The sequence below is a fragment of the Pimephales promelas genome, chromosome 19 (genome assembly GCF_988280905.1).
Source record: "Pimephales promelas chromosome 19, fPimPro1.hap1.1, whole genome shotgun sequence".
Taxonomy (NCBI): Eukaryota; Metazoa; Chordata; class Actinopteri; order Cypriniformes; family Leuciscidae; genus Pimephales; species Pimephales promelas.
Genome location: NC_142787.1, coordinates 25199251 through 25222054, shown reverse-complemented (window position 1 = coordinate 25222054; position 22804 = coordinate 25199251). Strand labels below are relative to the sequence as shown.

Sequence of the window (22804 nt, the reverse complement as noted above, 5' to 3'; positions counted from 1 at the left end):
CTTGTTTTTGGGTCGGGCATTGTGTATTATCGTCTTCATATTTTCAGTCTCTTTAGGTGTCATTGTCCTAGATTTGAATGCAAAGAGATAACCTGATCCATTTGTCAGTGTGAGAAACTTTAGGTTGCAAACAGATGCTCTTATGGTAAAGAGTTTCAACAAACCTTCACAGTCAATATTGTATGTTTGAGGTCAGTGTGACTGCATTTTAACTTTCTTTAGTTAGAATATATATATATATATATATATATATATATATATTACATTGTCTATACACACACAGACGCTATTGGAGAGTTCTGAAAATGTCACTCTCTTGGTGTTTGGGGATCATTTTTATCAAGCTTGTATATTTAAGTTCAGTAATTTCACTTAAATGGCAATGAAGATTACCTATTAATTGTCATTTAAGTGAAATTACTGAACTTAAATACAAGCTTGATAAAAATGGTCATTTTAGAAGAAAATTTCAAATGGCATTTAGAGGCTTTTGCATCTGAACTCTTCATAGTTATTCTCACTATACTGTACTTGAGCACAAATGTAATGTGGACACACACACACACACACACACACACACATTATAATTGAATTTTCACAATAAGGCCTTCACTCCTATTCATTTCCTTTTTTTATTCTTAAGTTATTTATTTTTTTTATACATTTGGATTATTGAAAATATGTGATTGTAATCAAGTCTTGTCTTTTAGTGGCACACTGTGTGGCATTATTGCAAAAAACAATACAATACACTTATACAAGACACTTCAAAAGACCTCAAACAACAACAACAACAAAAATAAAAAAGGAAAAAATACTAATTTAATGTTGGCTATTTTATTTTGTTTAAATATATATTCACTAAATATACATCACAGAAGCTGTTATACGTAAAATCATAAACAATTAAGTATATCTCTTTTGTCATGAGTTCGTTCTGTAACATTTTGGTGTAAAATACAGAAAATTATTCATTTTAAATAATAATAGGTGCATATTTCATTGTTTTAGTGCTTCTTGCTAGTGTTAATCTACTTGTTTTCACTTATTTTCAATTTTGTTTAATTAATTGTATCCGATTTCAGTATTCAGTTTCTTTGCTAGTTTGTTAAGTACCAGCTATATTTTATAATATTATAATTTATAAATAAAAAGTCACGGCTCCCTTTACCGGAAGTGACGGCATGACAGATCTGTTTTGTTCCTGTCGTGGCGGGAATACGCGCTACTGACGGTCAACATGGATGTTGAGATGAAAGAGACAGACGGTGAACAAAGTCAAGTCGACGAACAACCTAAAAAGGACGATACTCCACCGAAAACATCAACGACTGCTTACGAATTACCATGGTACAGTTTGTGGCTGTTTGTAAGCGCGCTGTCGTGGCATTTGTATCAATTGCATGTCGTAAAAGATAGCGAACCTGGAGCAACTGCCAAACTCACTTTTTTTCGCACTTTCACGTTCATTGTGATAAATAATTATGATTTAAATGTGTTATTATGTACAGGGTTGAAAAATACAGACCCCTGAAGTTGAATGAAATAGTTGGAAATGAGGAAACTGTCAGCAGACTAGAGGTTAGTGCGACGTGCTATAATACTTTGCCATATGTGGTGAATAGACTTATGGAAATGTTAACATGTTCTCTCTTTTGCTCCATTATTGTCGCAGGTGTTTGCAAGAGAAGGAAATGTGCCCAACATCATCATTGCTGTAAGTTAAGTCACGCTTTCACATCAAGGTGCCATCTGAATTTACATTTGATATGTCATTATGCATTAAATCAATAACCGGTTTTGTATTTAGGGTCCTCCTGGTACTGGAAAAACTACCAGCATTTTGTGTTTAGCTAGAGCTCTTCTTGGCCCGGCCATGAAAGATGCTGTTCTCGAGCTGAATGCTTCAAATGACAGGTAAGAAACACTTAAGGTGAAGGGATTGTAAGTGAAAAGTAAGGACAGTTTTCAAACTGGTTTTCTATTTCTATAGATATTTTGGGTGATCATATTCTCTTTTTAATATCTGTTTCTTTATATTTGTTTGTATATTACTTATTCCAGAGGTATTGATGTTGTGAGAAACAAGATTAAAATGTTTGCCCAGCAAAAGGTCACACTCCCTAAAGGTCGCCACAAGATCATAATCTTGGATGAGGCTGACAGGTAATAGAAGTATTTTTATTAAAAATGTTGATTTTTAAAGGTAAAAATAGTGATGCACCAGCATGAAAATCCTGTGCCAAATCTAAAAATTATTTATGTACTTGGCCGAAACCTGAAAATTACCTTTTTTAAAAATTATATAGTTATTAATTTCTTATTTTAAATTAGTTTTTCCTTTGTATGATTATATTAATATTATTTTTGTTTTTAATTTAACTCAGTAGTTTGAATGAATCTAAAAATCTGTTTCATCTTCTGCATTGTTTCTTGTCTATGGCTCCCACACCTTCTTATGTAGTAAAACAAAAATAGATGAACTTTCTTTTATTCCAATTGTTTTACAATTGGAATGAGTGACATACAGGTGCTTGATTTTATGAATCCTGATGTATTTCAGGTTTTTTCTGTGTTGTACTACCTCACAGAAACGATATTATTATTATTATTTTACAAGTTTCACCTGTTTTTTTTGTTTTTCTCAAAAAGATTATTTTGAGGGTTTTTTTATGTTTGACATATTTCAGGTTTTTGTGCTTCAGGGCATATGTTAAAGGACATTTTCGGCCATTAATTTTCAATGACCAAAATGTTGGTGCATCACTATCAAAAGTTATTATTTGAAATATTTTTTTAAATGATTAAATGCATGTTTTTCTATTTCTAAACTAGCATGACAGATGGAGCACAGCAGGCTCTCAGAAGAACCATGGAGATTTACTCTAAAACCACACGCTTTGCTCTGGCATGTAATGCATCAGATAAGATCATAGGTGAGCAAAGTGCCACATAAATAACTGTCATTTAAACATGCTCAAAAAAGTACATGCCAGCACACGCATAATACAGAGGTTTTCAGATGATCGTATCATTGTGTTGCAGAGCCCATCCAGTCCCGCTGCGCTGTTCTGCGTTACAGTAAACTCAGAGATGACCAGATCATGATGCGTCTCACGGAGGTGGTAGGAAATGAGAACTTGCATGTCACCAACGACGGCCTTGAGGCCATTATATTCACCGCTCAAGGGGACATGAGACAGGTCAGGTCAATTATCTTTTTATGTATATATTAATGTGCATAATGACAAATGATTTGCATTTTAGATTAACATTAATAATGACAATAATAAATATTAACCTTCAAATGGTCTTCGTTTCCTGTTTACACTTCTGGGGCTTCGGGGTCTATACGACCCCAACAATTGATTGAGTAAAAGTACAAAAAAATACATTTTTAATGATACAAATAATATATAATTTTTTTGTTTACGTCTCATCTATTCATTAATGCTGTTTTTGGAATTATAAAGTACTTTTGTATCCATATCACACAATTCCTCAACTACTGATTATGATTTAGCATTGTTTTAACCCGCCACTTTTTCAGTTTTTACTGTATTTCTTTTTTTTTTTATTTTTATCTAGGCTCTGAATAACTTGCAGTCCACAAATTCTGGATTTGGTTACATCAACAGTGAAAATGTGTTCAAGGTATTTTTTATTTTTGTTTGCTTTCTAATCAATGGGAATCCTTTCAGGATAAAAATGTATTGAAGTACAGTGTTGCTTGTTTAGGTGTGTGACGAGCCTCATCCTCTGCTGGTTAAAAGCATGCTAGAACACTGCGTTAATGCCAATATTGATGAAGCCTACAAGGTATCACTAAACATTTGCCTTTAAAAATATTCTGTATACTTAAAAAAAAAAGACACTTGACAAAAATAATGCTTCTTTCTACAGATTATTGAGCAGCTTTGGTCACTAGGTTACTCACCGGAGGACATAATCGGAAATATCTTTAGAGTGTGCAAGACCTTTCAGATGGCAGAATATTTGAAGCTGGAATATATCAAGGTATTTATTGCCCTTGTAGAGTCTCCATAAGAAGCTTTAAATTTTGTTTAGGCTTAGTGCTATTGTTGTTGTTTTTTCCATGAGTGAAAGTATCTGATAACAATGATGGTTCTGAGATAGAACAATCTTTATTTTATTCACACTGCAATCATACATTTGGTTCCTCAGGAAATTGGCTACACGCATATGAAAGTGGCAGAAGGGGTGAACTCTCTGTTACAGATGGCTGGTCTGTTGGGTCGACTGTGCAGTAAGACGGCTGCACCTGATGCAAGCTAAAGACAAGAAATGTCACCAAATAATCACACTTCTCCTCATTGTTCTTAATCTCCAGAACTTTTATATTTTGAGTAATTGTATAAATATGACAAGTTGCAGTAATAAAAATGTAAAAAAAATAAAAAATTCTTGTGATGCTTGTGAATGATTCAAGGACCTGTTTTTTGTGTACTTATTAGAACTAATTCCATTTACCTAATACGAATTTAAGGCAATGTATAAATCAAGTTCATTCCAACGAAACATTTTCTTGTTGTACCATGTTAGAAATTGAAGTGATCGTTTTAGACGTTTCATTTTCAACATGGCCAATGACCATTTTAAAGCAATGAGAGGAAATGAGACACCAAATTAGATTTGAGACTTGTTTCAGTTTGTATATAATATAATGTTCCCCCACTAAAACATACCGGTACCTTTCGCCCCTAGTAGTTTTTTGTATAACTTGTGATGGAAAGGACAGGTTACTTTTCTGACTCATCTGCCTCACCTTTATGAAACAGGCTTAAAAAAAGCTCTATGTATATTTACACATTAAGTTCCTCTGTTGCATGAAGTATTGAACGGTCTTATAATAGTTGTACAGCACTAGTCCATTCAAATTTGTTCGCTAAAGCTGAACCATTGTTTATCGATCAGCAGAGCTGAACATTATTTGACATTAAAAGTTTGATCATAGAACACTTCTTTTTAAAGCTACAGTAAATGCACATCAACATAAGATCTAATGTTAAAATCAATTAAAACAAATTCTCACCTCATTTCATTTGGGTACAAATGTTTTTCTCGTTGGCGCGTTCACGTATTCTGATTCTGTATAAAAGGGAAAGAACAAAGTGAGTGGTGCTGTCTCGTGAATTAATAGAAATATTTTATCAACCAAACCAAAAATTAACATATTACCTTCCTCACTTTCATTTTTCAAGTTTTCATAACTACAGCTGTCTGGTGAAACAATGCCAAACACAACAATAAACAAAGAAACATGTTTTTTTTTTTTCAAGTAATGGTACAGGAATATGTAATGGCGCACAAAAAGTTTGGGTAACACGTGTACACACACACACACACACATATATATATATATATATATATATATATATATATATATATATATATTTAAAATTGAAAGGGCAATAACAAAGCACAGTCAAGATAGTGGATAATAAACAAATAAAATAAATTCTAAAAATATATTGTTATTATATTAGAGTTGATCGCTGGATAACACATTGTAACCTGAAAACACCAACCTGAGTCATGTTGCACGTCTTTTGTTGGAAAAACATTCTCGTATGTTTCTGTATGGAACATAACGTGAGGTTTCATTAAATAACTTCTTAAAGCATCTTGTCATTCATTTGTGCAATGTATCATGCACCTATGATCTATTTTTTTCAGCGTGTGACTTGTGGCCTCTTTTGAAATAGACATCATTTATCATCAACTGCTTTTTGACATCCCTGGTTCAGAGGTATCCAGTTTAAAATGCGTCACTTGACCTCATTTTTCTGAAGAAAGTGAACTGTGCTCAACGGTTGAGTTAGACCAACATTTATCAGCACAAACTTACCTGCATCATCGTTGTTTGCATAAAGGGGATTTGGAATTGGGTCCCTATTAAAATAAAAAGGCATGTAAGCATATCAAATACAGACTGTGGCATAATTTTGAGTAAGCTTTACTTTTGAAAACCAAAATCTTTGATTAGAATCTGACTTGTTTTCCTCACATAACCATTATGAAAAACAACACCCACACATATGTTGGTTCCAAGATGCCATGTTCTACTGCAGAAGCAAAAACACGCATTACTTTAGGCTACATGTTCATATTTAAAAATGCTATTCAATCAAAAGTGAAATCTTAAGATTGTATTAACACACTCTTACCATCTGTGAGGTTCTGATAACTCCAGTGGATGTTACCTCCTGGAAAACAGTTGAAATAACCCAAATGATTACAAATCAACATATTGAAAGAATTGGAGTTCAAACACTGCAAATTTAAATAGGAAATTCTTACTATTCGCAGGCATGTTTGCCGTTGATTGCCTGTGAAAATACATTTAGCACATCTGTAATGTTTTCTTCATTTTGATCTTTTTATTACGACTAATCAGAAAAGAGAGTTAAGTTTGTTAATTTAATCATTACAGCCTCTAATGGCTTTCAGTTATGTACAAAAACACCCCCTTCCCCACTCAAAATAATATGGTATTTTAGATAAAGAGTAAAGTGGATGTGAATATAACTGTTAAAAAAAAAAAAATGACTCTCAACAGCAAGTAGCTGAATTGGTTATTGTAAAAAAGACCTCACCTTGAAGTTGAAGGCATCTCTCTGTGGTGTTGTCTAATCACTAAAAAAATGACAAGATATGGAATAAAATTTCATTCATGGATAACGAAGAGCGCAATCTGAATGTCAGCTTTCCTATGACAGAAAATATGTGAAAAACACTAATGTTCAAGTCCTAAATAAGATGTTTTTCTCTTCAGATGTGATGAAAGAGGACATAGTTTACCTCTGTTAGATTGTCTGTTGTCAACTTTACCATCTAGAATGCTGAAATCCAAAAATTATAAATAGTATTATTATTTATTTTATCATTTTTTGTAGGCACGCATTTGCATATATATATATATATATATATATATATATGTGTGTGTGTGTGTGTGTGTGTGTGTGTGTGTGTGTGTGTGTGTGTGTGTGTTTTACATTGCTTTAACTCATCAGAATAAGCAGTTTTATACAAGAACAATTATACAAGATTCATCTCATTTTTTAAATAGTACTTTTAATATGATTTGATTTTAAACAAATTTAAGTGTAATATGTAATATATTCATTATATTACATAGTTTAATTAATATTTAGTGAACATTTATAGATAGATCAAACATTTAACTTACCAAGGATCTTGGTCATACAGGTCATTGTCTTCTTGTTGCATATCTCAAAATAAAAATACGACGACAAAGACAAAATGCATAGGGCATGTAATGTAAGACAAAGGTAATTAGCAGCTGAGAAAAAGTATAATGCATTTTTCTAAAGCTGTTGTGATGTCAGACCACTTACTTGATTTCTTTCTGCAGCACAGACAGAGAGCATAAACACAACCAAGACAAGCCAAAGAAACGAGGCCAAGGACAACTCCTTGTTGGTTTTGGACTTCAATCATGCCTTAGCCTAAATAATAAAAATAATAATAAAAAAAAAGATTTTCTTACAAAATGTAATTCTCTTCCATCTAACTGAATCCTTTTAGAGGTTTAAAGATGGTCTTCTACATGCATAGAGTGAGGAATGAGAACAAATTACAGCGTGTTATCTATTCATTACCACAAACACAGCTCTCACCCCTCCGACACAATGGCACAAATCAACGATAAGTGAATCGTTCATGAGATGATTGAACTTGATAGCGCGATGCAGTTAACATGAGTTTGTTATCAGCAGCTAACTGAACCACAGAATGCAAATTATGAAACCATCATCAATCATTTCTTTCTTTAATTTAAAACAGGTCATTTAATGCGACGATGAAGTGGTAAAAGTACCTGACAACTTTCAAAACAAAGTTCCACCCCCCTCCCCATCCCCTTCCCTCCTGAATTATGTAGTGTATTAGTTGGTGAGCTGTTACCTTTTTTGAGGTACCGGTCTTCATTCTGATAGCTTAAAGACGAATGAAGGACTAATGAGAGAGAAAAATGAACCTGAGTGTTTCCTGTTTCAAACTGAATGCAACCACATCCGTGCAGAACCATGCCGGACACCAGTGAAGAGACCACCACAAACCCACAGCAACACAAGACAGGAGTTGAAAACACGAGTACGTGTGAGTTTTACTGTCATTTAAAATGTCAATCCCTTTGAAATGCAGCCCTCTTCATTATCATTCTGTGAAAAAGAGAGAGAGAGTGAGAAAAAAGAAAAGAAAAATCTATTGCAACCAGAAAGAGAATCATAGAATTAGGGCAGATTGTGATTTCAAAGGTTGAGTTTATAACGAACTCACATTTTTTGAGGGTCTTGAGCTTATAAAGGCTTTTAAATGTTTGCAAGACATCGCTTTTTTAATGCTAGGGGGATGTTTCATTATTTAAGCTTTATGACATTTGAAAAAAAAGTCAGACATTTGTAGGTGGTGTGTGGGTATGTTTTTCCACTTTAAACATCTTGTGACATTGCTTTCTCACAACAACGACACATTTAACAAGAATCTGCATTTCAAGATGATTTCTTATGAAAAGAGGGTTAAATGATTAATGATACGTCTAATTCAATTCATTAAAAGTCCATTGTTTTTCATATTATTTAATGAATGTGTATACATTCTTATATATATATATATATATATATATATAATTTGGTCAATAAGTTATGACAATATATGTTTACAAGTATAAAATAATACTTTTTGATTTGATACGACTTAAATATTTTGACTTAAAAATTTAAGGCTGCCAAATTTTTTTTCAGTGTATATATATATATATACTTACTATTAAATTAATCATTATTCAATTTTTTTAATTAATCATTATTAGAATAGAGATTAGATTGAAATTATTATATGGAAAGATTACAGACCACTATGTTGTTTCCTCAGTAATGACCAGGATGGATTTTTCACATTTTATTTTTGTAGCAGGAAGTGATGCATGAAAATAAACAAATTCATGTAAAACCAATATTGACATTTTGATTTGCTGTTTAAACGATTACAGAATTTGGACCCTCGTCAAAAATGACCATACAAAATGAACATAAAGATATGTTAAATACGTGAAGGCACTCTAAATGTGTGAACTTGTGGGAGGCATTCTTCATGAAGTGTGATGGCAGGCTTCCTTTCTATGCCCCATATGAGGTCAGCATTCAGCTGTGGCTTGAGGAGTGGAGGTTATGAATCTTCAGTAAACAGTGGATGATACTGGGTGAAAACAATGGAAAGTGTGACTACAAGCGAACTTGACATTTCACAGCAAAGAATTTGCAAATGCCATTTTTTTTTACCATTTAAATTAAGCTAGTGGGGTTCTAAAGTCTGAGACCACAACTAAAAATTGCTTTTCTATTTTAATATAATTCATTGAAGTGAAAAGATGAACCTTCATAATGTTTATAATGTTTACATTCTTTAAGTCTATCTACAGATTTTCAATATGGCCTCAGACCTCTGGAGTGCACTACACATATTTGTAAACAACATATGGTGTGCGCGTATGAAAGCATTTATGAATACTTACAGGCACTGCTGCTCAGGCTGGAGGACATGTAACTGCTCCCTGCACCGTAGGAACTTCCTGCACCTGCTCCAAAGCCCAGTCCTGCACCGAGTCCCAGTCCTAGACCCCCAAGACCTCCTCCTAGCCCTCCGCCCAGCCCGTATCCACCTCCGAGACCCAGACCGGCACCTCCACCCAGACCTGCACCTCCACCCAGTCCTGCACCTCCTCCTCCTCCGACCACGGTCTTAGACATGTGCACGGTGACACCACCTCCAGATCTCAACCTGGTCCACGAGACCGATACGATGTGATCATTGAGTGAACAAAACCTCACATTAAACTCATGTTAAACCTCCTCACCTGTTCTCTTCACTGTCCAGGAGTTTCTTATAAGCTGTGATTTCAACATCCAGGGACATCTTGCTGGCTAGAAGCTCCTGATATTCTTGACCGTAATGAGTAATTTGCTGAAGAAAATGCCCATTTAGATTTAGTAGAGTCTGAGTGACACCTTTATTTAATTATTAATAATGATTATCATTGAATTTACCTTTCTGAGGTCATCAAGCTGAGATCTGAGGATTTGAACTTGATCCTGGTACGTCTCCGTGTGGGAGTTGGAGTGACACTCTGCCTCGTCCGCCTGAGACTCCAACTGTAAGTTCTGTCATTGGAGAGGGCAGCAGTTATTCACAAGAATGCCAAAAAAAGGGACAATCGGACATCTTTGTCGTGACGCACTTAAACACACACCAGAGTTTTGAGCCTGTCGATCTCCCTCTGCACAGAGTCAATCTGTAGTTTGTAAACTCGCAGCTCCTCTTTGGCTGTGGTGAGTGTCTGAGAACTTGGCTGAGAGGATGAAGACATCATGGTGAGCTATATAGACGAACAAACGAAAAGAGGCTGTAAGTTGATCTCAGTCTGGCCCAAAACATGTGGTTATGGCATTTCACCTGCAATACAAGGACTCGCCACTTGGGGGAGGCAGTTTGTTGTACATGAATGAAGTAAGGCTATGAAGTCAGTCATGTAAGGATAGGGTGACCACTGAAATTGGGAGATTAAATGACAATATCGCAATAAGAAATATAGGCTAATATTAAAATTTACCATCAAAATAGCATCTACTGTCCTGCATCAGAGCAATAACCAGGTGGTCACCCTATGTAAGGATGCATCAGAGTCTTACATCATCACCACCAAAGGTTCGTATAATGTACATTAATATTAAGCATCAAATTACTATAAGAGTCAATATGTTAATAATGCATTAGTTAATTAAAAAATGAGTACATTGTCAAGATTAATTATCTTTAATATTTACATAGATTTAGATATTAAATATTCACTTATTAGAACCACAATATAAAAGTATATATTATAAAATATTTAATGTTTACTAATGTTATAGGCCTATACAATCTGGTTATTTACAGGGATAGTTCACCCAAAAATGATAGTTCTGTCAGCCTCATGTTGCTCCAATCCTGTGTGAGTTTTCTTTAATTCTGCTGAACACAATAGAACATATTTGAAGAATATGGGTAACCAGACGGTTGACGGACCCCATTGACTTAAATACTATGAAATCAATGGGGTCCATCAACTGTTTGGTGACTGACATGGTTCAAAATATCTTCTTCTAGAAGAAAGAAATTCATACAGTTTTGGAACACCACAAGGGGGAGTAAATAATGACTGAACTATACCCTTTAATATTTCAATAGCTTGCTTATAACAGAGCAAAGGTTTCATACACTGTCTTGCACTGATAGGAGGGCGTCCTGCTTGCTGCGTTGAGCCAGGGCTTCATAGTGAGCTTTGACTTCAGTCAGCGCTGAGGTCAGATCCTGGGCCTGGGCTGCGTTATCCACCGAGATGGACACTGCTGACTTCATTCCACCTGTCACAATGTTTCTCACCTCTTTCACTTTCTAACACACAATCAGACAGACATATAAACAAGCTTAGGTCATTGGGGAAATTCATAACTCACTGTATTTTAATAGTGCTGAGGTATGTTGAAATACATGAAGGTATCCTGCACACTCACAGCGTCATACACCTGCTTGGACAGAGCGATCTGATCCTCCAAACCACCGATGATGGTTTGCAACTCAAAGATGGAAAGGTACAGATTATCCACTTCCTGATGGAGGAGAATTTGTGAGACTCGTTCATCTGTAAATCTGATGTATAATGATGTATGTTTCATACCTCTTTCAACGCAGTCCAATCGAGTTCCAGAGTTTTGGTTTGAGAGGTTTCCTCATCATACCTGAGTAAAGGATGAGTGCAGGTATATTAGCCTTTTTTTTACTCCAAATGCTGCGACAATCACAGGTCAAAGATACACAGACTAATTTGAGACACTTTAAATGCCTTACTCATTATGGTACAATTAGATTAAAATCAGACCACGAAGTGCCAATAAGAAGGCAGAAGTACATGAATAGCAGTTAAGCAGAATATAATTAGCCTACAAATGTCCACTATAATATAATGTAAAAAAGTGTAAAAAAAATTAGTTTTAATGTTGGGGAAATCAGTTGTTTCTTTAACACAATATAAAAGTTTGGGGTCTGTATTTTTTTTAAAAGATGCTTTTGAAAGTCACCAAGCTCACCAAGGCAGCATTTATTTGATAAAAAAAACTATAAACTATAAATTGATAGTTTTCTATTTGAATACATTTTTTAAATGTAATTTATTCCTGTGACGATAAAGCTGAATTTTATGCTCAAGAAATATTTATTATTATTATCAATGCTGAAAAAAGTGGTTGATATTCTTCCGATTGAGTTTTGTTTGATAGAAAGTTTCAACTTTTTTTAACAAGATTATAAATGTCTTTACTGTCACTCTCGATACATTTTTAATGCATTGTTGCTGAATAAAAATATTAAAAATAAATCAGAAAAAAATCGTAAAATTTGAACAATAGTTCTCATCCCAAGGCGTCATAAATTGACGCTTTTGACATTTCGTCTACATCCAATGCACATGGCAACCTCAATATGAGAAGCAGATATATATATATATAGGCCAGAAGGCGCCTCCTAGTGGTCTAACCCTAAACCTACCATAACCGAACAAAGCTCTGTGCATGTTAGATTGACGCTAAAGGGTGCCATATGCGTTGGATTTAGACGAAATGTCAAAAGTGTCACTATATGACGCCCTAGGATGAGAACGTGTTGTATATTTTTATACATGAATGTACATTTCTTTTGCTGCAGTGAGATATTCACCTGGCTTGAACATCCTCAATAATGCCTTTATAGTGCTCAATCTCAGCAATGATGGCCTCCTTAGTAACAGTGAGGCTGTCAATCTGGGATTTATATGTGCCGATGGCAGAGGTCAGAAGGATGGAACTGCTCGCGGGTCCTCCCTGCTCCGGGTTAGTAAACATAGAAATCTTAGCTTTTAGTACCGCGTTGTGCTGCTCCAGAGACCGGGCCTGTGAAACGACAAAGTCATAGTCATTAAAACCTGTAAAAGCAGTGACGTGTTCAATCAATCTTTTCTTTTTACTCATCTGAAATGAATCCAATTTGTAAAAATGCTTGTAAATAAACCCACCTGAAACTTTCACTCACCTTATCAATGAAAGATGCAAATTTGTCATTGAGGGCCTGCAGCTCGCCCTTCTCTTTCATGCGTGTGATCTGCACTGTGTCCAACGACGGGAGCGAGGGATCGATGCTGAGCACCGGACCGGCACCTGCGTCCACCGTAGTGGTAGAGCTGATGAAGGACGGGTTGAAACCATAGCCTCCGATTTTGAAGACTCTGCCTCCCAGACGGGCTCTCAGAGGAGCCACACCTGCCCTCATCCCCGCTGCTCTCGCTCCTCCGGCACCCAAGCCGAATCCGCCGCCGAAAGCGAGAGCGCCCAGTCCTGCTCCTGCACCAGCCCCAAAACCTACACCCAGACCTCCTCCCAGGCCAAAACCGGCTCCAGCTCCAGCTCCTGCTCCACCCCCCCTCGACAAGCCGAGCGAACGGGACAAAGCCATGCTAACACCTCCACCACCACCACTCCTAGCTCCAGAGAACAGACGGTTGCCTCCATAGGTGGCTCCAAATCTGACGGCTCCCCCACTGATACGAAAGCTTGAATCTGTCATATCTGCACTCAGAGCTGGGGTCCAGGCCTTTGCCGAGGTGCTCAGTCAGGACGCCTAGTTCCAACTTTGTGCTTTAAATACCCAGCTCTTTGAAGGGCCGCCCAGAAAGTGAAAGTCACATGTCCCGGCAGACAGACAGCCAAGCGTCCCCCCTGCAGGCACTGAATTCTCTCCAACATGTTTGAGTAAATTAGCAGCCTTGGTATGTGAGGTTGAGAGAAACAAAAACCCTGCATCTGTGCACATGATTGACATCTGGAACGTCATTTTATATTTGAGGAAGGCACTTTATTTTATTGATTTGACTACACTGACACTATTGGATGAGAACAAACTTAAACTGAATATTGAGGAATTTTGCGACATCGGCAGTTATTAAACTGAATCGGACTGCGCTGAATCATGACATCGTTGCCTTGTAGCTAAATTAGTTTCGTAATTGATTAACTTTTCAGTTATTGAACTGAACTGAATCAACACTGAACTAACTTCAGCTGAATAACGACACTATTGTCGTTTTTAGAGCTGCTTTTCAGCAAAATTTTAAATTTGCATCATTCTTTCGGTTCAGACTTGCCTAGCGCATAGTCTTTTTTTTATTACCGTCAATGTTAAAAACAGTTGTGCAGCTTAATATTTTTTGTGGAACCTGCATTGTAAAAAAATATTGATGGTTTAAAGTAAGTAACCTGGGTTGCCTTAAAATTTTAAGTTGATTGAACTGGAAAAAGTGAGTTAATACAGTGAAGGAGAATGATTTAGTTTAAATTTAATTTTAGTTAAATCAACTAAATAAATTATTATAAAGTTGATTTGACAAAAGAAAATATGTTGTGATAACAAATCTTGAAAATATTTTTTACAGTTTTGAGGATTCTTTGATGAATTGAACACTTGAAAGAACAGCATTTCCTTTGCAAATGTCTTTACTGTCACTTTTAATCAATTTAATGTCCTTGTTTGTGTACATTCATAGAGAGCATCGTTACTGCATTTTAAAATGGTGTAGTCTTATTCATCCACACATGGGAGAAAAACAGTGAATTCATGTTACTGAGCTGACAAGTCAGCAAGAGGAGCCTGTCATAAATCAAAATGGCTGTGACAGTGAGAGGCAGGTGAAATACTGTTTTTTTCCCCCCCAAAGGATAAAATGAAGTTTCTGCAAAGTTGCTGACAGGTATGCAGCAAGCTGTAACAGATTCTAGAGAGTAATGATGGGTCAGCCTTGCTATACTGTAACTAACCTCTGAGCTCTATCTTAGTTACGAGAATCAACTATTTATTTTTCTTTCAAATAAAGAGTTACAATAGCAGTCAGCTCTTTCTAACATGAACAAAATGAATATGCTAGTGTCCGCTGCATCTATAGGCCTGACATCTAGAGCTCATCCCGAACCTGATACACCATCCAGCTGATTCCAGGTTTTTAATCTGCCATTTTTAATCAAGCCTCTCAAATTAAACTATTTTTTAATAATAGTTTCACATGATAAGATGGATAATGCAATTCTGAGATTACTGATGAAATGTTGGATTAGTTGTAGAGATTTATACCTTTATAAACACATAATCAGATTCAGAGATGCAGTGTTGGTCTTATTTAAAGACAATACACAGGCTAGTAAGAAAATAACACATTTATGTCTGGAAATGGTCTGCTTTGTCATGCTTTCCAATAACAAGACACAAATGATGGTCTGTAGTTTGGAATGGATTATGCTGAAACTTTGCCAGAGGAAAAACAAAAGCTTTCATGAGTTGCATGTGGTCTTCTAAGTGATCACATGACTCCAGAAATACAGAAAACATACACTAAAAAAAAAAATGATTTCTGCTGCTTGTCGAAATTGCTTAATTAAAATGAGCTTAAGCAACACAATTGCTATACATTTTGTCCAAACTTAATTTGATTGTGTTCAACCTACTTAAATATGTCAAATTTAAGATTATTTAATCCGTTTGTGTTGGATTACATGAATGATTTGTGTTGCATTAACTAAACCTGGGCCGTGTTTGTTAGTTCCCAGCATGCTTTGCATATGGCTGAATTAAGAGAGAATAAATGTCTAAATTAAGTGTTATTTTATGTGTTTTTGAGAAAATGAGAAAAGGGGAAGACTTTATAGTGCGTATTTGTGTTTAATGTACAATTAAGCAATTATTAGTACGATTTAAATTAAATTGTCGAGAAGAGTGGAGCATTTGGTTAGGCTGAAAACAGATTCAGCAATACTTTTCAGCAAAACTTTGGTTGATGAAGCAGCATGTGAATCTTATAAAGATGCTAACCAGAGCTATATGTAATACTTAGTTATAGTCTAGAAATGTTTTAATGTGACACTAAAATAAGGTTTTTGTATAGATGAATGAATATTATGAATTTGAATAGCTGAATCATATCAGGGAGCCTTTTAAAATTCACTGACAATATGAAGCTGTGCCCAACCATAAATAAGTTAAATTAACCTTAATGCATTAAGTTGACCCAACGTAAGTACATTAAATTGGAATAACAGAATTGTATAATGCTGAAATAAAGCAAGTTAATCATGTGGAAAACCTTTCCATATTTGTTTTATGTTCATTCAAAGAGTTATTTTTTTAAATAAAAATAAATGTGGCAAAAATGCTCAATTTGTCTGCATGATGTGTAGGCAAATAAATTTTATTTGTACAAGAACATCATCACAACTGTAGAGTACCTTTAATAACAAATTAGAAGTATAAATCTGAAAGCAACTTCTTAATGATGATCTTTTAGATCAATGTGCTTTGATATTGGCATGATGAACATGGTTCTGTTAAATGCTTGATTATGGCAAAATCAAGTGCAAAGGATTAACAAAGTTGGCCAAGTTCCTCTCTGCAATATAGTTTCATCTTCAGTTACAAAGAAGTCAAATAATAATTAATTTCATAGTATTAGATCAGTCCCCTCCTTATTAATCAGGATTAACCCATTTGATTCCAACTTTGGTCACAATTGTAGCCGGTGAGAAAACATTAGCCTACAAACAATAAAAATCCATATATTATATGTTCTCAGGCAGTTTTAAAAAAAGAGAAAGGTAAAAATGAGATATTACTTAATGCTGTTTCATTCATGTAACAATATTGTCATTTACACTTTTATGATGTGATTCAAAAAAGTTAATTATTCAACATGGGACACTGGGTTTCCCACCGGGGCACATATGTAATCTTCAACAGAGCAATCTAAATGATACATTAATAATAGGCCCTTTAACTATGATGTACTGAACTTGGGATTATATCTGTATTATGACATCATCACAGAGGGGAAAACTGGAATTAAAGGATAAAATGAAGATTCTGCAGCGTGCTGTAACAGATTCTGGAGTGTAATGGTCAGCCTTTGCTATAACTGTTACTTAAACCTCTGAGCTGTAGTTACAGGAATCAACTCTTCTTCTTTCAAATAAAGAGTAACAATAGCCAATGAATGCTTGTCAAGTGACAATTTACACCACCAGCCATGTAAGAAATGTTCACATTGAATCAACACATTCCGCTCTTTCATTTATAGCTGACAGATGTGTGTAAAACACTAAACCTTTTTGTTTTAAAGCATTCAAATAAATTGAGGGGTTAAATGGATTAAAGTCAGCACCTTGGACAGCATCTACAGATAATCTCACTTCAAGACCCATCCAAATCAATTCCATTTATAGCACATTAGGCTCAGCTGTTATTAAACTAAAGGATAGTCATTATTAGGACAGGCTTTGTAAAGTCCATAAGGAGATCGTAAGAAAGCCCAATCATATTTCCCAGCGTGAACAAAGATAGGCTTTCTGCACATCTTATATTCACAAACGGCACAGTTTTCATTCGGCCCGTAATGAGGATCCAGCAACTTCTTCAAACACGACAATCTCGCGCTGTTTCGCGTCGGTGTTTGTCAGTGGATTTTGCGGTGGAGCGGGGCGAGCGATCATGCAGCGGCTCAGTGAGGGCTTTACCCTGAGCGGGACAGAGGAGCCACAGTTATCCCGCTCAAATTCCTCCTGTGCCCTTAGCATCTTCCTCTTCTTCATCTTGCTTTTGTGAAAGTGGTAGGTGGTCAGTGAGATTAATATAATCCCTATAATGACCAACCCCAGCACCAGAAGAGCAACGGTGGACGAAAAAGGCTGGAGCACGTGCTGAACTTTCTCCGCGCCCGTCCCGTTAATCTCGGATGCCCCATTAAAAGCGCCCCACATAATCTCAGATGCCTTCATTATTCACAATCCGTGAATTCAGGTTTACAACTCCACGAGAACTGCTTTTAAATATCCAGATTTATTTCAATTATTCCATCTCAATCCTTAAAAGGAGAAAAATATGTTTCAAAACCTAAAGACGATAAACGTACAGTAAATAATGATCTTAAATTTTATTTACTGACTTCCTAGACAACAATAATTGCTATTGGAGGATAAAGAATGTTAATTAAATGTCTTATCCGTACCTGATATAAGAGCCCAGTCGCGTTCACTGAACTGGTGAGGGAAAAGGTGTTGGTTTGGAAAGACGACATCCCACAGCTCTCTGACGTAACCGGTATTCATTACGCATTCTGCGAGCCTTCAACGTTGTAAAAACCTTTCGTGGACAGGTTTACGTTTTATGGTATGTACGTATTACAACAAATGTATTTTTATAACGAAACAGTTAAATAAATCACAACGTTGCAAAAGTGTCGTACATCCGTGTCGACGTTTTTGAACATCCTAGTTCAGCTATGCCGTGTTTTTTTTTTGTTTTGTTTTTTTGCAGGCACGTTTCAAAGTTAAGTGGTTACCAATAACATAAACCAGCATTTGTGAGAGAAAGATAGCCTAGAGATCAAATATTTAAAACTACTAATATCGTTTGTCGTGAGCTCTTACCTCAGAAAAGGCTTCCGTCAGACTGCCTGCGCGCGCTGCTCCAATCAGGCTTTTGAATGAGAACCTGTTTCGTGCCACGGCTAAAAAAAAAAAAAAAAGAAGAAAAAAAGAAGAAAAAAGTAGCCCATCTTCCATTCACGATGAAAAACTATCATAGTTAGGCTACTTACGTGTCTGTCAGTTGTGGTAAAATGACTTAAATTTGTCATTTTTGTTTAATTAAGACGCGTAATTGGCAGCCCAAGGTCTCGTATCTCATCCAGTTCGTGGTCCCCTATTTCTCGCCATTTATTTCTAATGACGCACGAGGACTGCTCACTCGGCCAAATAAACCCCATGAGAAGGAACATTTGGAGCACCAACGGCTAGTGAATCAATGAAGTGCTCCAGTAAACACAGAGAGGGATCGCATGGACTTGAATTTAAATGAGACAACAGCCAACTATAACAAATCCCCAGATACAACTAAACTAGAGAGATGGTGCTGTCCGGTGCTGAAAGCCTACATTAGCTATAACAAGGAAAAATATGAACACATGAGGGAAATCATTGTGGTAACGAAGATGTAAAAAAAATGTATTTTTTTCCCCCTCCCACACCTGTTTAACCGACGCTGAAAAGTTGGGTTTCTGGGTTTCTCCCACCCCCATACAACGTCACTTTTCTGCCTTTCACTGCCCTGACAAGAACGTCGGTCTCCTCGGCAGTGAAAGCTCCTTGCGCGCGCCTGGTAAATCCGCCATGATAATAACAATCCGCCATGCATCATGCGCACCTGCTCTTAATGGGTATATGTTGGATGACGCTCTGATTGGTTTATTTCACATTACGCCCAAACCACACTATGAACTTGCGTCGGGCGCAGGAGTCATTTATCCCGCCGGTAAAATAGCACCAGCGCCCAAGACCCGTACGCAAAGTTACTTGCGCTTCACGTTTAATACTTGCGTTTCAGATCGTTAAAATATGGCCCCTATAGGGTTGGCCCAAAATCATGGTATAGGTACCATGATTTTGGGCCAAAAAATATTATTTAAGACTTAAATAAGACTTAAATAATATTTTTTTTTTGGCCAAAAATCATGGTAGGCTAAAAGGGTATTAATCAAGGTTGACTTTTTAAGTCCCCAACACAGACTGCATAAAGACAATAGAAAAAAAGAGACACTTGTCCTTGAGTTCATTCAAATCTGGCATTGGCGGCATACCATTACATATTTAAAATAATAATTATTAAACCATGATTTTTGTCTGAAAACTCTATTCTGATACTCGAGCCTTGGATTATCCCAAATAAGCGATTCAACCACAAGCACTGACCCAATCAGAATACAGTAAGATGTGAACCCATTCACCCCAGCAACAAAAAAATTACAATTCAAATCACATAATCTTCATAATTCACAACAATGTTGGCACCACAGGGAAATAAAAAGCTATGATCCAGGGAGTAGACGAGGTAAATAGCACCTTGGGCATCTCATTAATTAAGGTTGTGCATCATAATGTTATACAATGTTACAAACTACAGCATACGGAGGGCGCTCTCAAATCATCCACCAGATCAGAGGCACCAGTTGTGATAAATCTGGGCTTTTCTGTCACTAATGACACTAAGGTACATCCCATCCTCTCCCAAAAGGCACTGCAGTCGATCCATTCTTACTTGAACATAAGCAACAGACATCAACTAGCTTGGAACCACTTCGCAGCTTCGTCTAAATCTACAAAAGTACAAAATATTTCTCAAATCTGCTTCCATTAGCCTGAAAAGAACAGTTCATCCAAAATCCAATGTTCCAAACCTCCATGACTTCCTTTCTTCCGTGGAACACGATGAAAGAAATTTTATAGCACAATGTCCTAGCTTGTCTTTTTTTATTCAATGAAAGTAAATGGCGAAAGATTTCAGTGAAAATAATTTAAACTTCATCCCGGTTCTCTCACAAAGCTTTTGTGCCACTTGCAAAGAGTATAAATGATGAAACAATTTAGTATTAAATTTAAGAACAATCTAGTATCTGGAATTTATATCATTATTAACATGTGCATGAAGCTCTGGGTGCAGACTGCTACAGAGAAATGTCTGAAGTGCTACACACTCCTCAGTGCTGAAACAGTCATTAGAGGGGAGAAATAGCACCGAGGGAAATAGCTTTCCAGGCAGGATGAAGGCGCCTAATAAACTCACGTCTGTGATGGATGACTACACCCACAAACCCAGAACACAAAAAGAATCTATGCAACCCAGTCATACACAAATATAATACATCAAGCTGCACGCCTGTCACATCCACCACAAACACTACGAGTACTGCCTGTCTGCAGTCGTTCGGGAAAGGTGATAAGTGATAAGAATCAAAAAATGAGAAACAAACAAGTCATCTCTGAACTACACAGAGAGAGTCAAAACATTAAAAAAGTGTCACTCCTATCATGTAGTACACTTTAATGTGATTGGATAGCACAAGTTTGACAAAACAGTGACCAAATTCACATTTGGAAGATATATGCCTTCACCACCAGCACGGATTATTAATTTCGAATTATTCTGCACTACAGCTTCTCAGATTTTCTTTCCAATTAAATGCCCTCTAGAATCTTAAAGGAGTAGTTCACTTTTTAAAAAAACTGTTGCTGATCATTTACTCCCCCCCCCCATGTCATCCAAGATGTCCATGTCTTTCTTTCTTCAGTCAAAAAGAAATTAAGGTTTTTGATTAAAACATTCCAGGATGGCCAAAAGACAGTTTCAGTGCAAACTGTTCAAAGGGCTTTAAAAGATTCCAGACGATGAATAAGGGTCTTGTCAAGCGAAACGATAGCTCATTTAAAAAACAAATAACAAAGTTTAAGTTTTATAAGCTCAAATGCTCGCCTTGCTCTGTACTGCGATGCACGTTTTTTTGTGTTATCTGGTTCATTCAACGAACGAAATGAATGAATTGACTCGGGAAAAGATTCGTTCATTTTGATGAACGAGTTCGAACAGGAGAGTCACGAACGGGCATCGCAGTACAGAGCAAGGCGACCATTTGTGCTTATAAAACTTAAACTTTGTTATTTATTTATTAAATGACTGATTGTTTCGCTTGATAAGACCCTTATTCATCGTCTGGAATCGTTTAAAGCTATTTGAACAGTTTGCAGTTTGCACTGAAACTGTCTTTTGGACCTTGAACCATTTGGTGCCCAGTAAAGTGAATTATATGGAGAAAAATCCTGGAATGTTTTCATCAAAAACCTTAATTTCTTTTCGATTGAAGAAAGAAAGACATGGACATCTTGGATGACATGGGGGTGAGTAAATTATCAGCAAAAGTTTTTTTTTTTTTTAAAAAGTGAACTACTCCTTTAAGCATCTCTAATTCTTTATAAGAAGCATGTGCAGGAATACATTATTTCTTAAAATTATTGTTTACTACAATATATTATTACATAATAAATTTATATATATATATATATATATATATATATATATTATTTTTGACATTAGTATTAGTATTTTACAATACGTTTAAAAAAAGGTAAATATTATAAAAAGTCGACAATGCCATGTAAGCAAACTCAATCCCTCACTGAGCAATGATTAACTTTAGATTTTTATTTCTATCCTATTATTTTCTATCCTGCAAATAATCTTTTTCATTGTGCTAATAATAAGTGAGACAAGAACTGTTCACCCAAAAAATGAAAATTGTCATAATTTACTCATACTCAAGTCAAAACCTTTATGAGTTTCTTTCTTCAGTTGAACACAATTTTACAGTAACCAAACAGTCTCATACAGGTTTGGAACAACTTGAGGGTGAAAAAGCAATGACAACATTTTGGGGGGGAACTATCCGAAATTAAGTGAACTTGACCAGAGCCTTCTGAAAGTTTGGAACACTATTTTATAGAAATATGTCCTTAAACTACAACTGAAGTATATTCACTGTGGTACTGTATAGCAGGAGTGACTCTGGACTATGTTAGAAAGCGGCTATATAACAGTGATTGTGGAAAACTGGCTGCCAAATCAGAGTGGGCGAATAATTATATCTCCAGAGGATTCTGAGAAGCCATTAACAGATCTAAAAACAGGGTGAATAAGGTTACCATGGCACAATGCAACGTTATGCTGGTGCAAAATGGTGGCTTTTTGTATAGTATAAACCCAATCCAATCTTCCTCTCAACATGAGCCAGCTAAATGCAGAAAGATAGATTTGTGTTGAATCAGGGACAAGA

At 36.0% G+C, this 22804-nt stretch overlaps 3 protein-coding genes across 4 annotated transcripts; 1 reads left to right on the top strand and 2 right to left on the bottom strand.

Annotated features, from left to right (window-relative positions):
- Positions 1-1177: 1177 nt before the first annotated feature.
- rfc2 (replication factor C (activator 1) 2) lies at positions 1178-4444 on the top strand. Its single transcript, XM_039687491.2, has 11 exons — positions 1178-1350; positions 1512-1581; positions 1676-1717; positions 1811-1917; positions 2065-2166; positions 2836-2936; positions 3046-3203; positions 3589-3654; positions 3739-3819; positions 3904-4017; positions 4186-4444. Exons 1-11 carry the CDS (start codon positions 1241-1243, stop codon positions 4294-4296), a joined length of 1062 nt encoding a protein of 353 aa, XP_039543425.2. The 5' UTR covers positions 1178-1240; the 3' UTR covers positions 4297-4444.
- LOC120490105 (uncharacterized) lies at positions 4127-19407 on the bottom strand. Of its 2 annotated transcripts, XM_089123925.1 has the most exons (15): positions 18743-19407; positions 18573-18652; positions 7948-8204; positions 7380-7490; positions 7211-7253; positions 6823-6863; positions 6618-6657; positions 6322-6350; positions 6189-6227; positions 6056-6086; positions 5870-5913; positions 5550-5597; positions 5200-5241; positions 5054-5109; positions 4127-4292 (listed from the first exon to the last, which is right to left on the bottom strand). In XM_089123925.1, exons 4-14 carry the CDS (start codon positions 7480-7482, stop codon positions 5060-5062), a joined length of 510 nt encoding a protein of 169 aa, XP_088980051.1. In that variant the 5' UTR covers positions 7483-7490; positions 7948-8204; positions 18573-18652; positions 18743-19407; the 3' UTR covers positions 4127-4292; positions 5054-5059. The 2 variants fall into 2 exon arrangements, with proteins under 2 accessions (XP_088980051.1, XP_039543428.2); XM_039687494.2 differs by lacking the exons at positions 7211-7253; positions 18573-18652; positions 18743-19407 and having other exon boundaries at positions 6823-6855; positions 7948-8845.
- LOC120489030 (thread biopolymer filament subunit alpha) lies at positions 8936-13693 on the bottom strand. Its single transcript, XM_039685659.2, has 10 exons — positions 13144-13693; positions 12793-13004; positions 11759-11819; positions 11595-11690; positions 11299-11475; positions 10292-10417; positions 10089-10202; positions 9899-10005; positions 9557-9822; positions 8936-9240 (listed from the first exon to the last, which is right to left on the bottom strand). The coding sequence occupies exons 1-10, from the start codon at positions 13672-13674 to the stop codon at positions 9221-9223; spliced, it is 1710 nt and encodes a 569-aa protein (XP_039541593.2). The 5' UTR covers positions 13675-13693; the 3' UTR covers positions 8936-9220.
- Positions 19408-22804: the final 3397 nt, after the last annotated feature.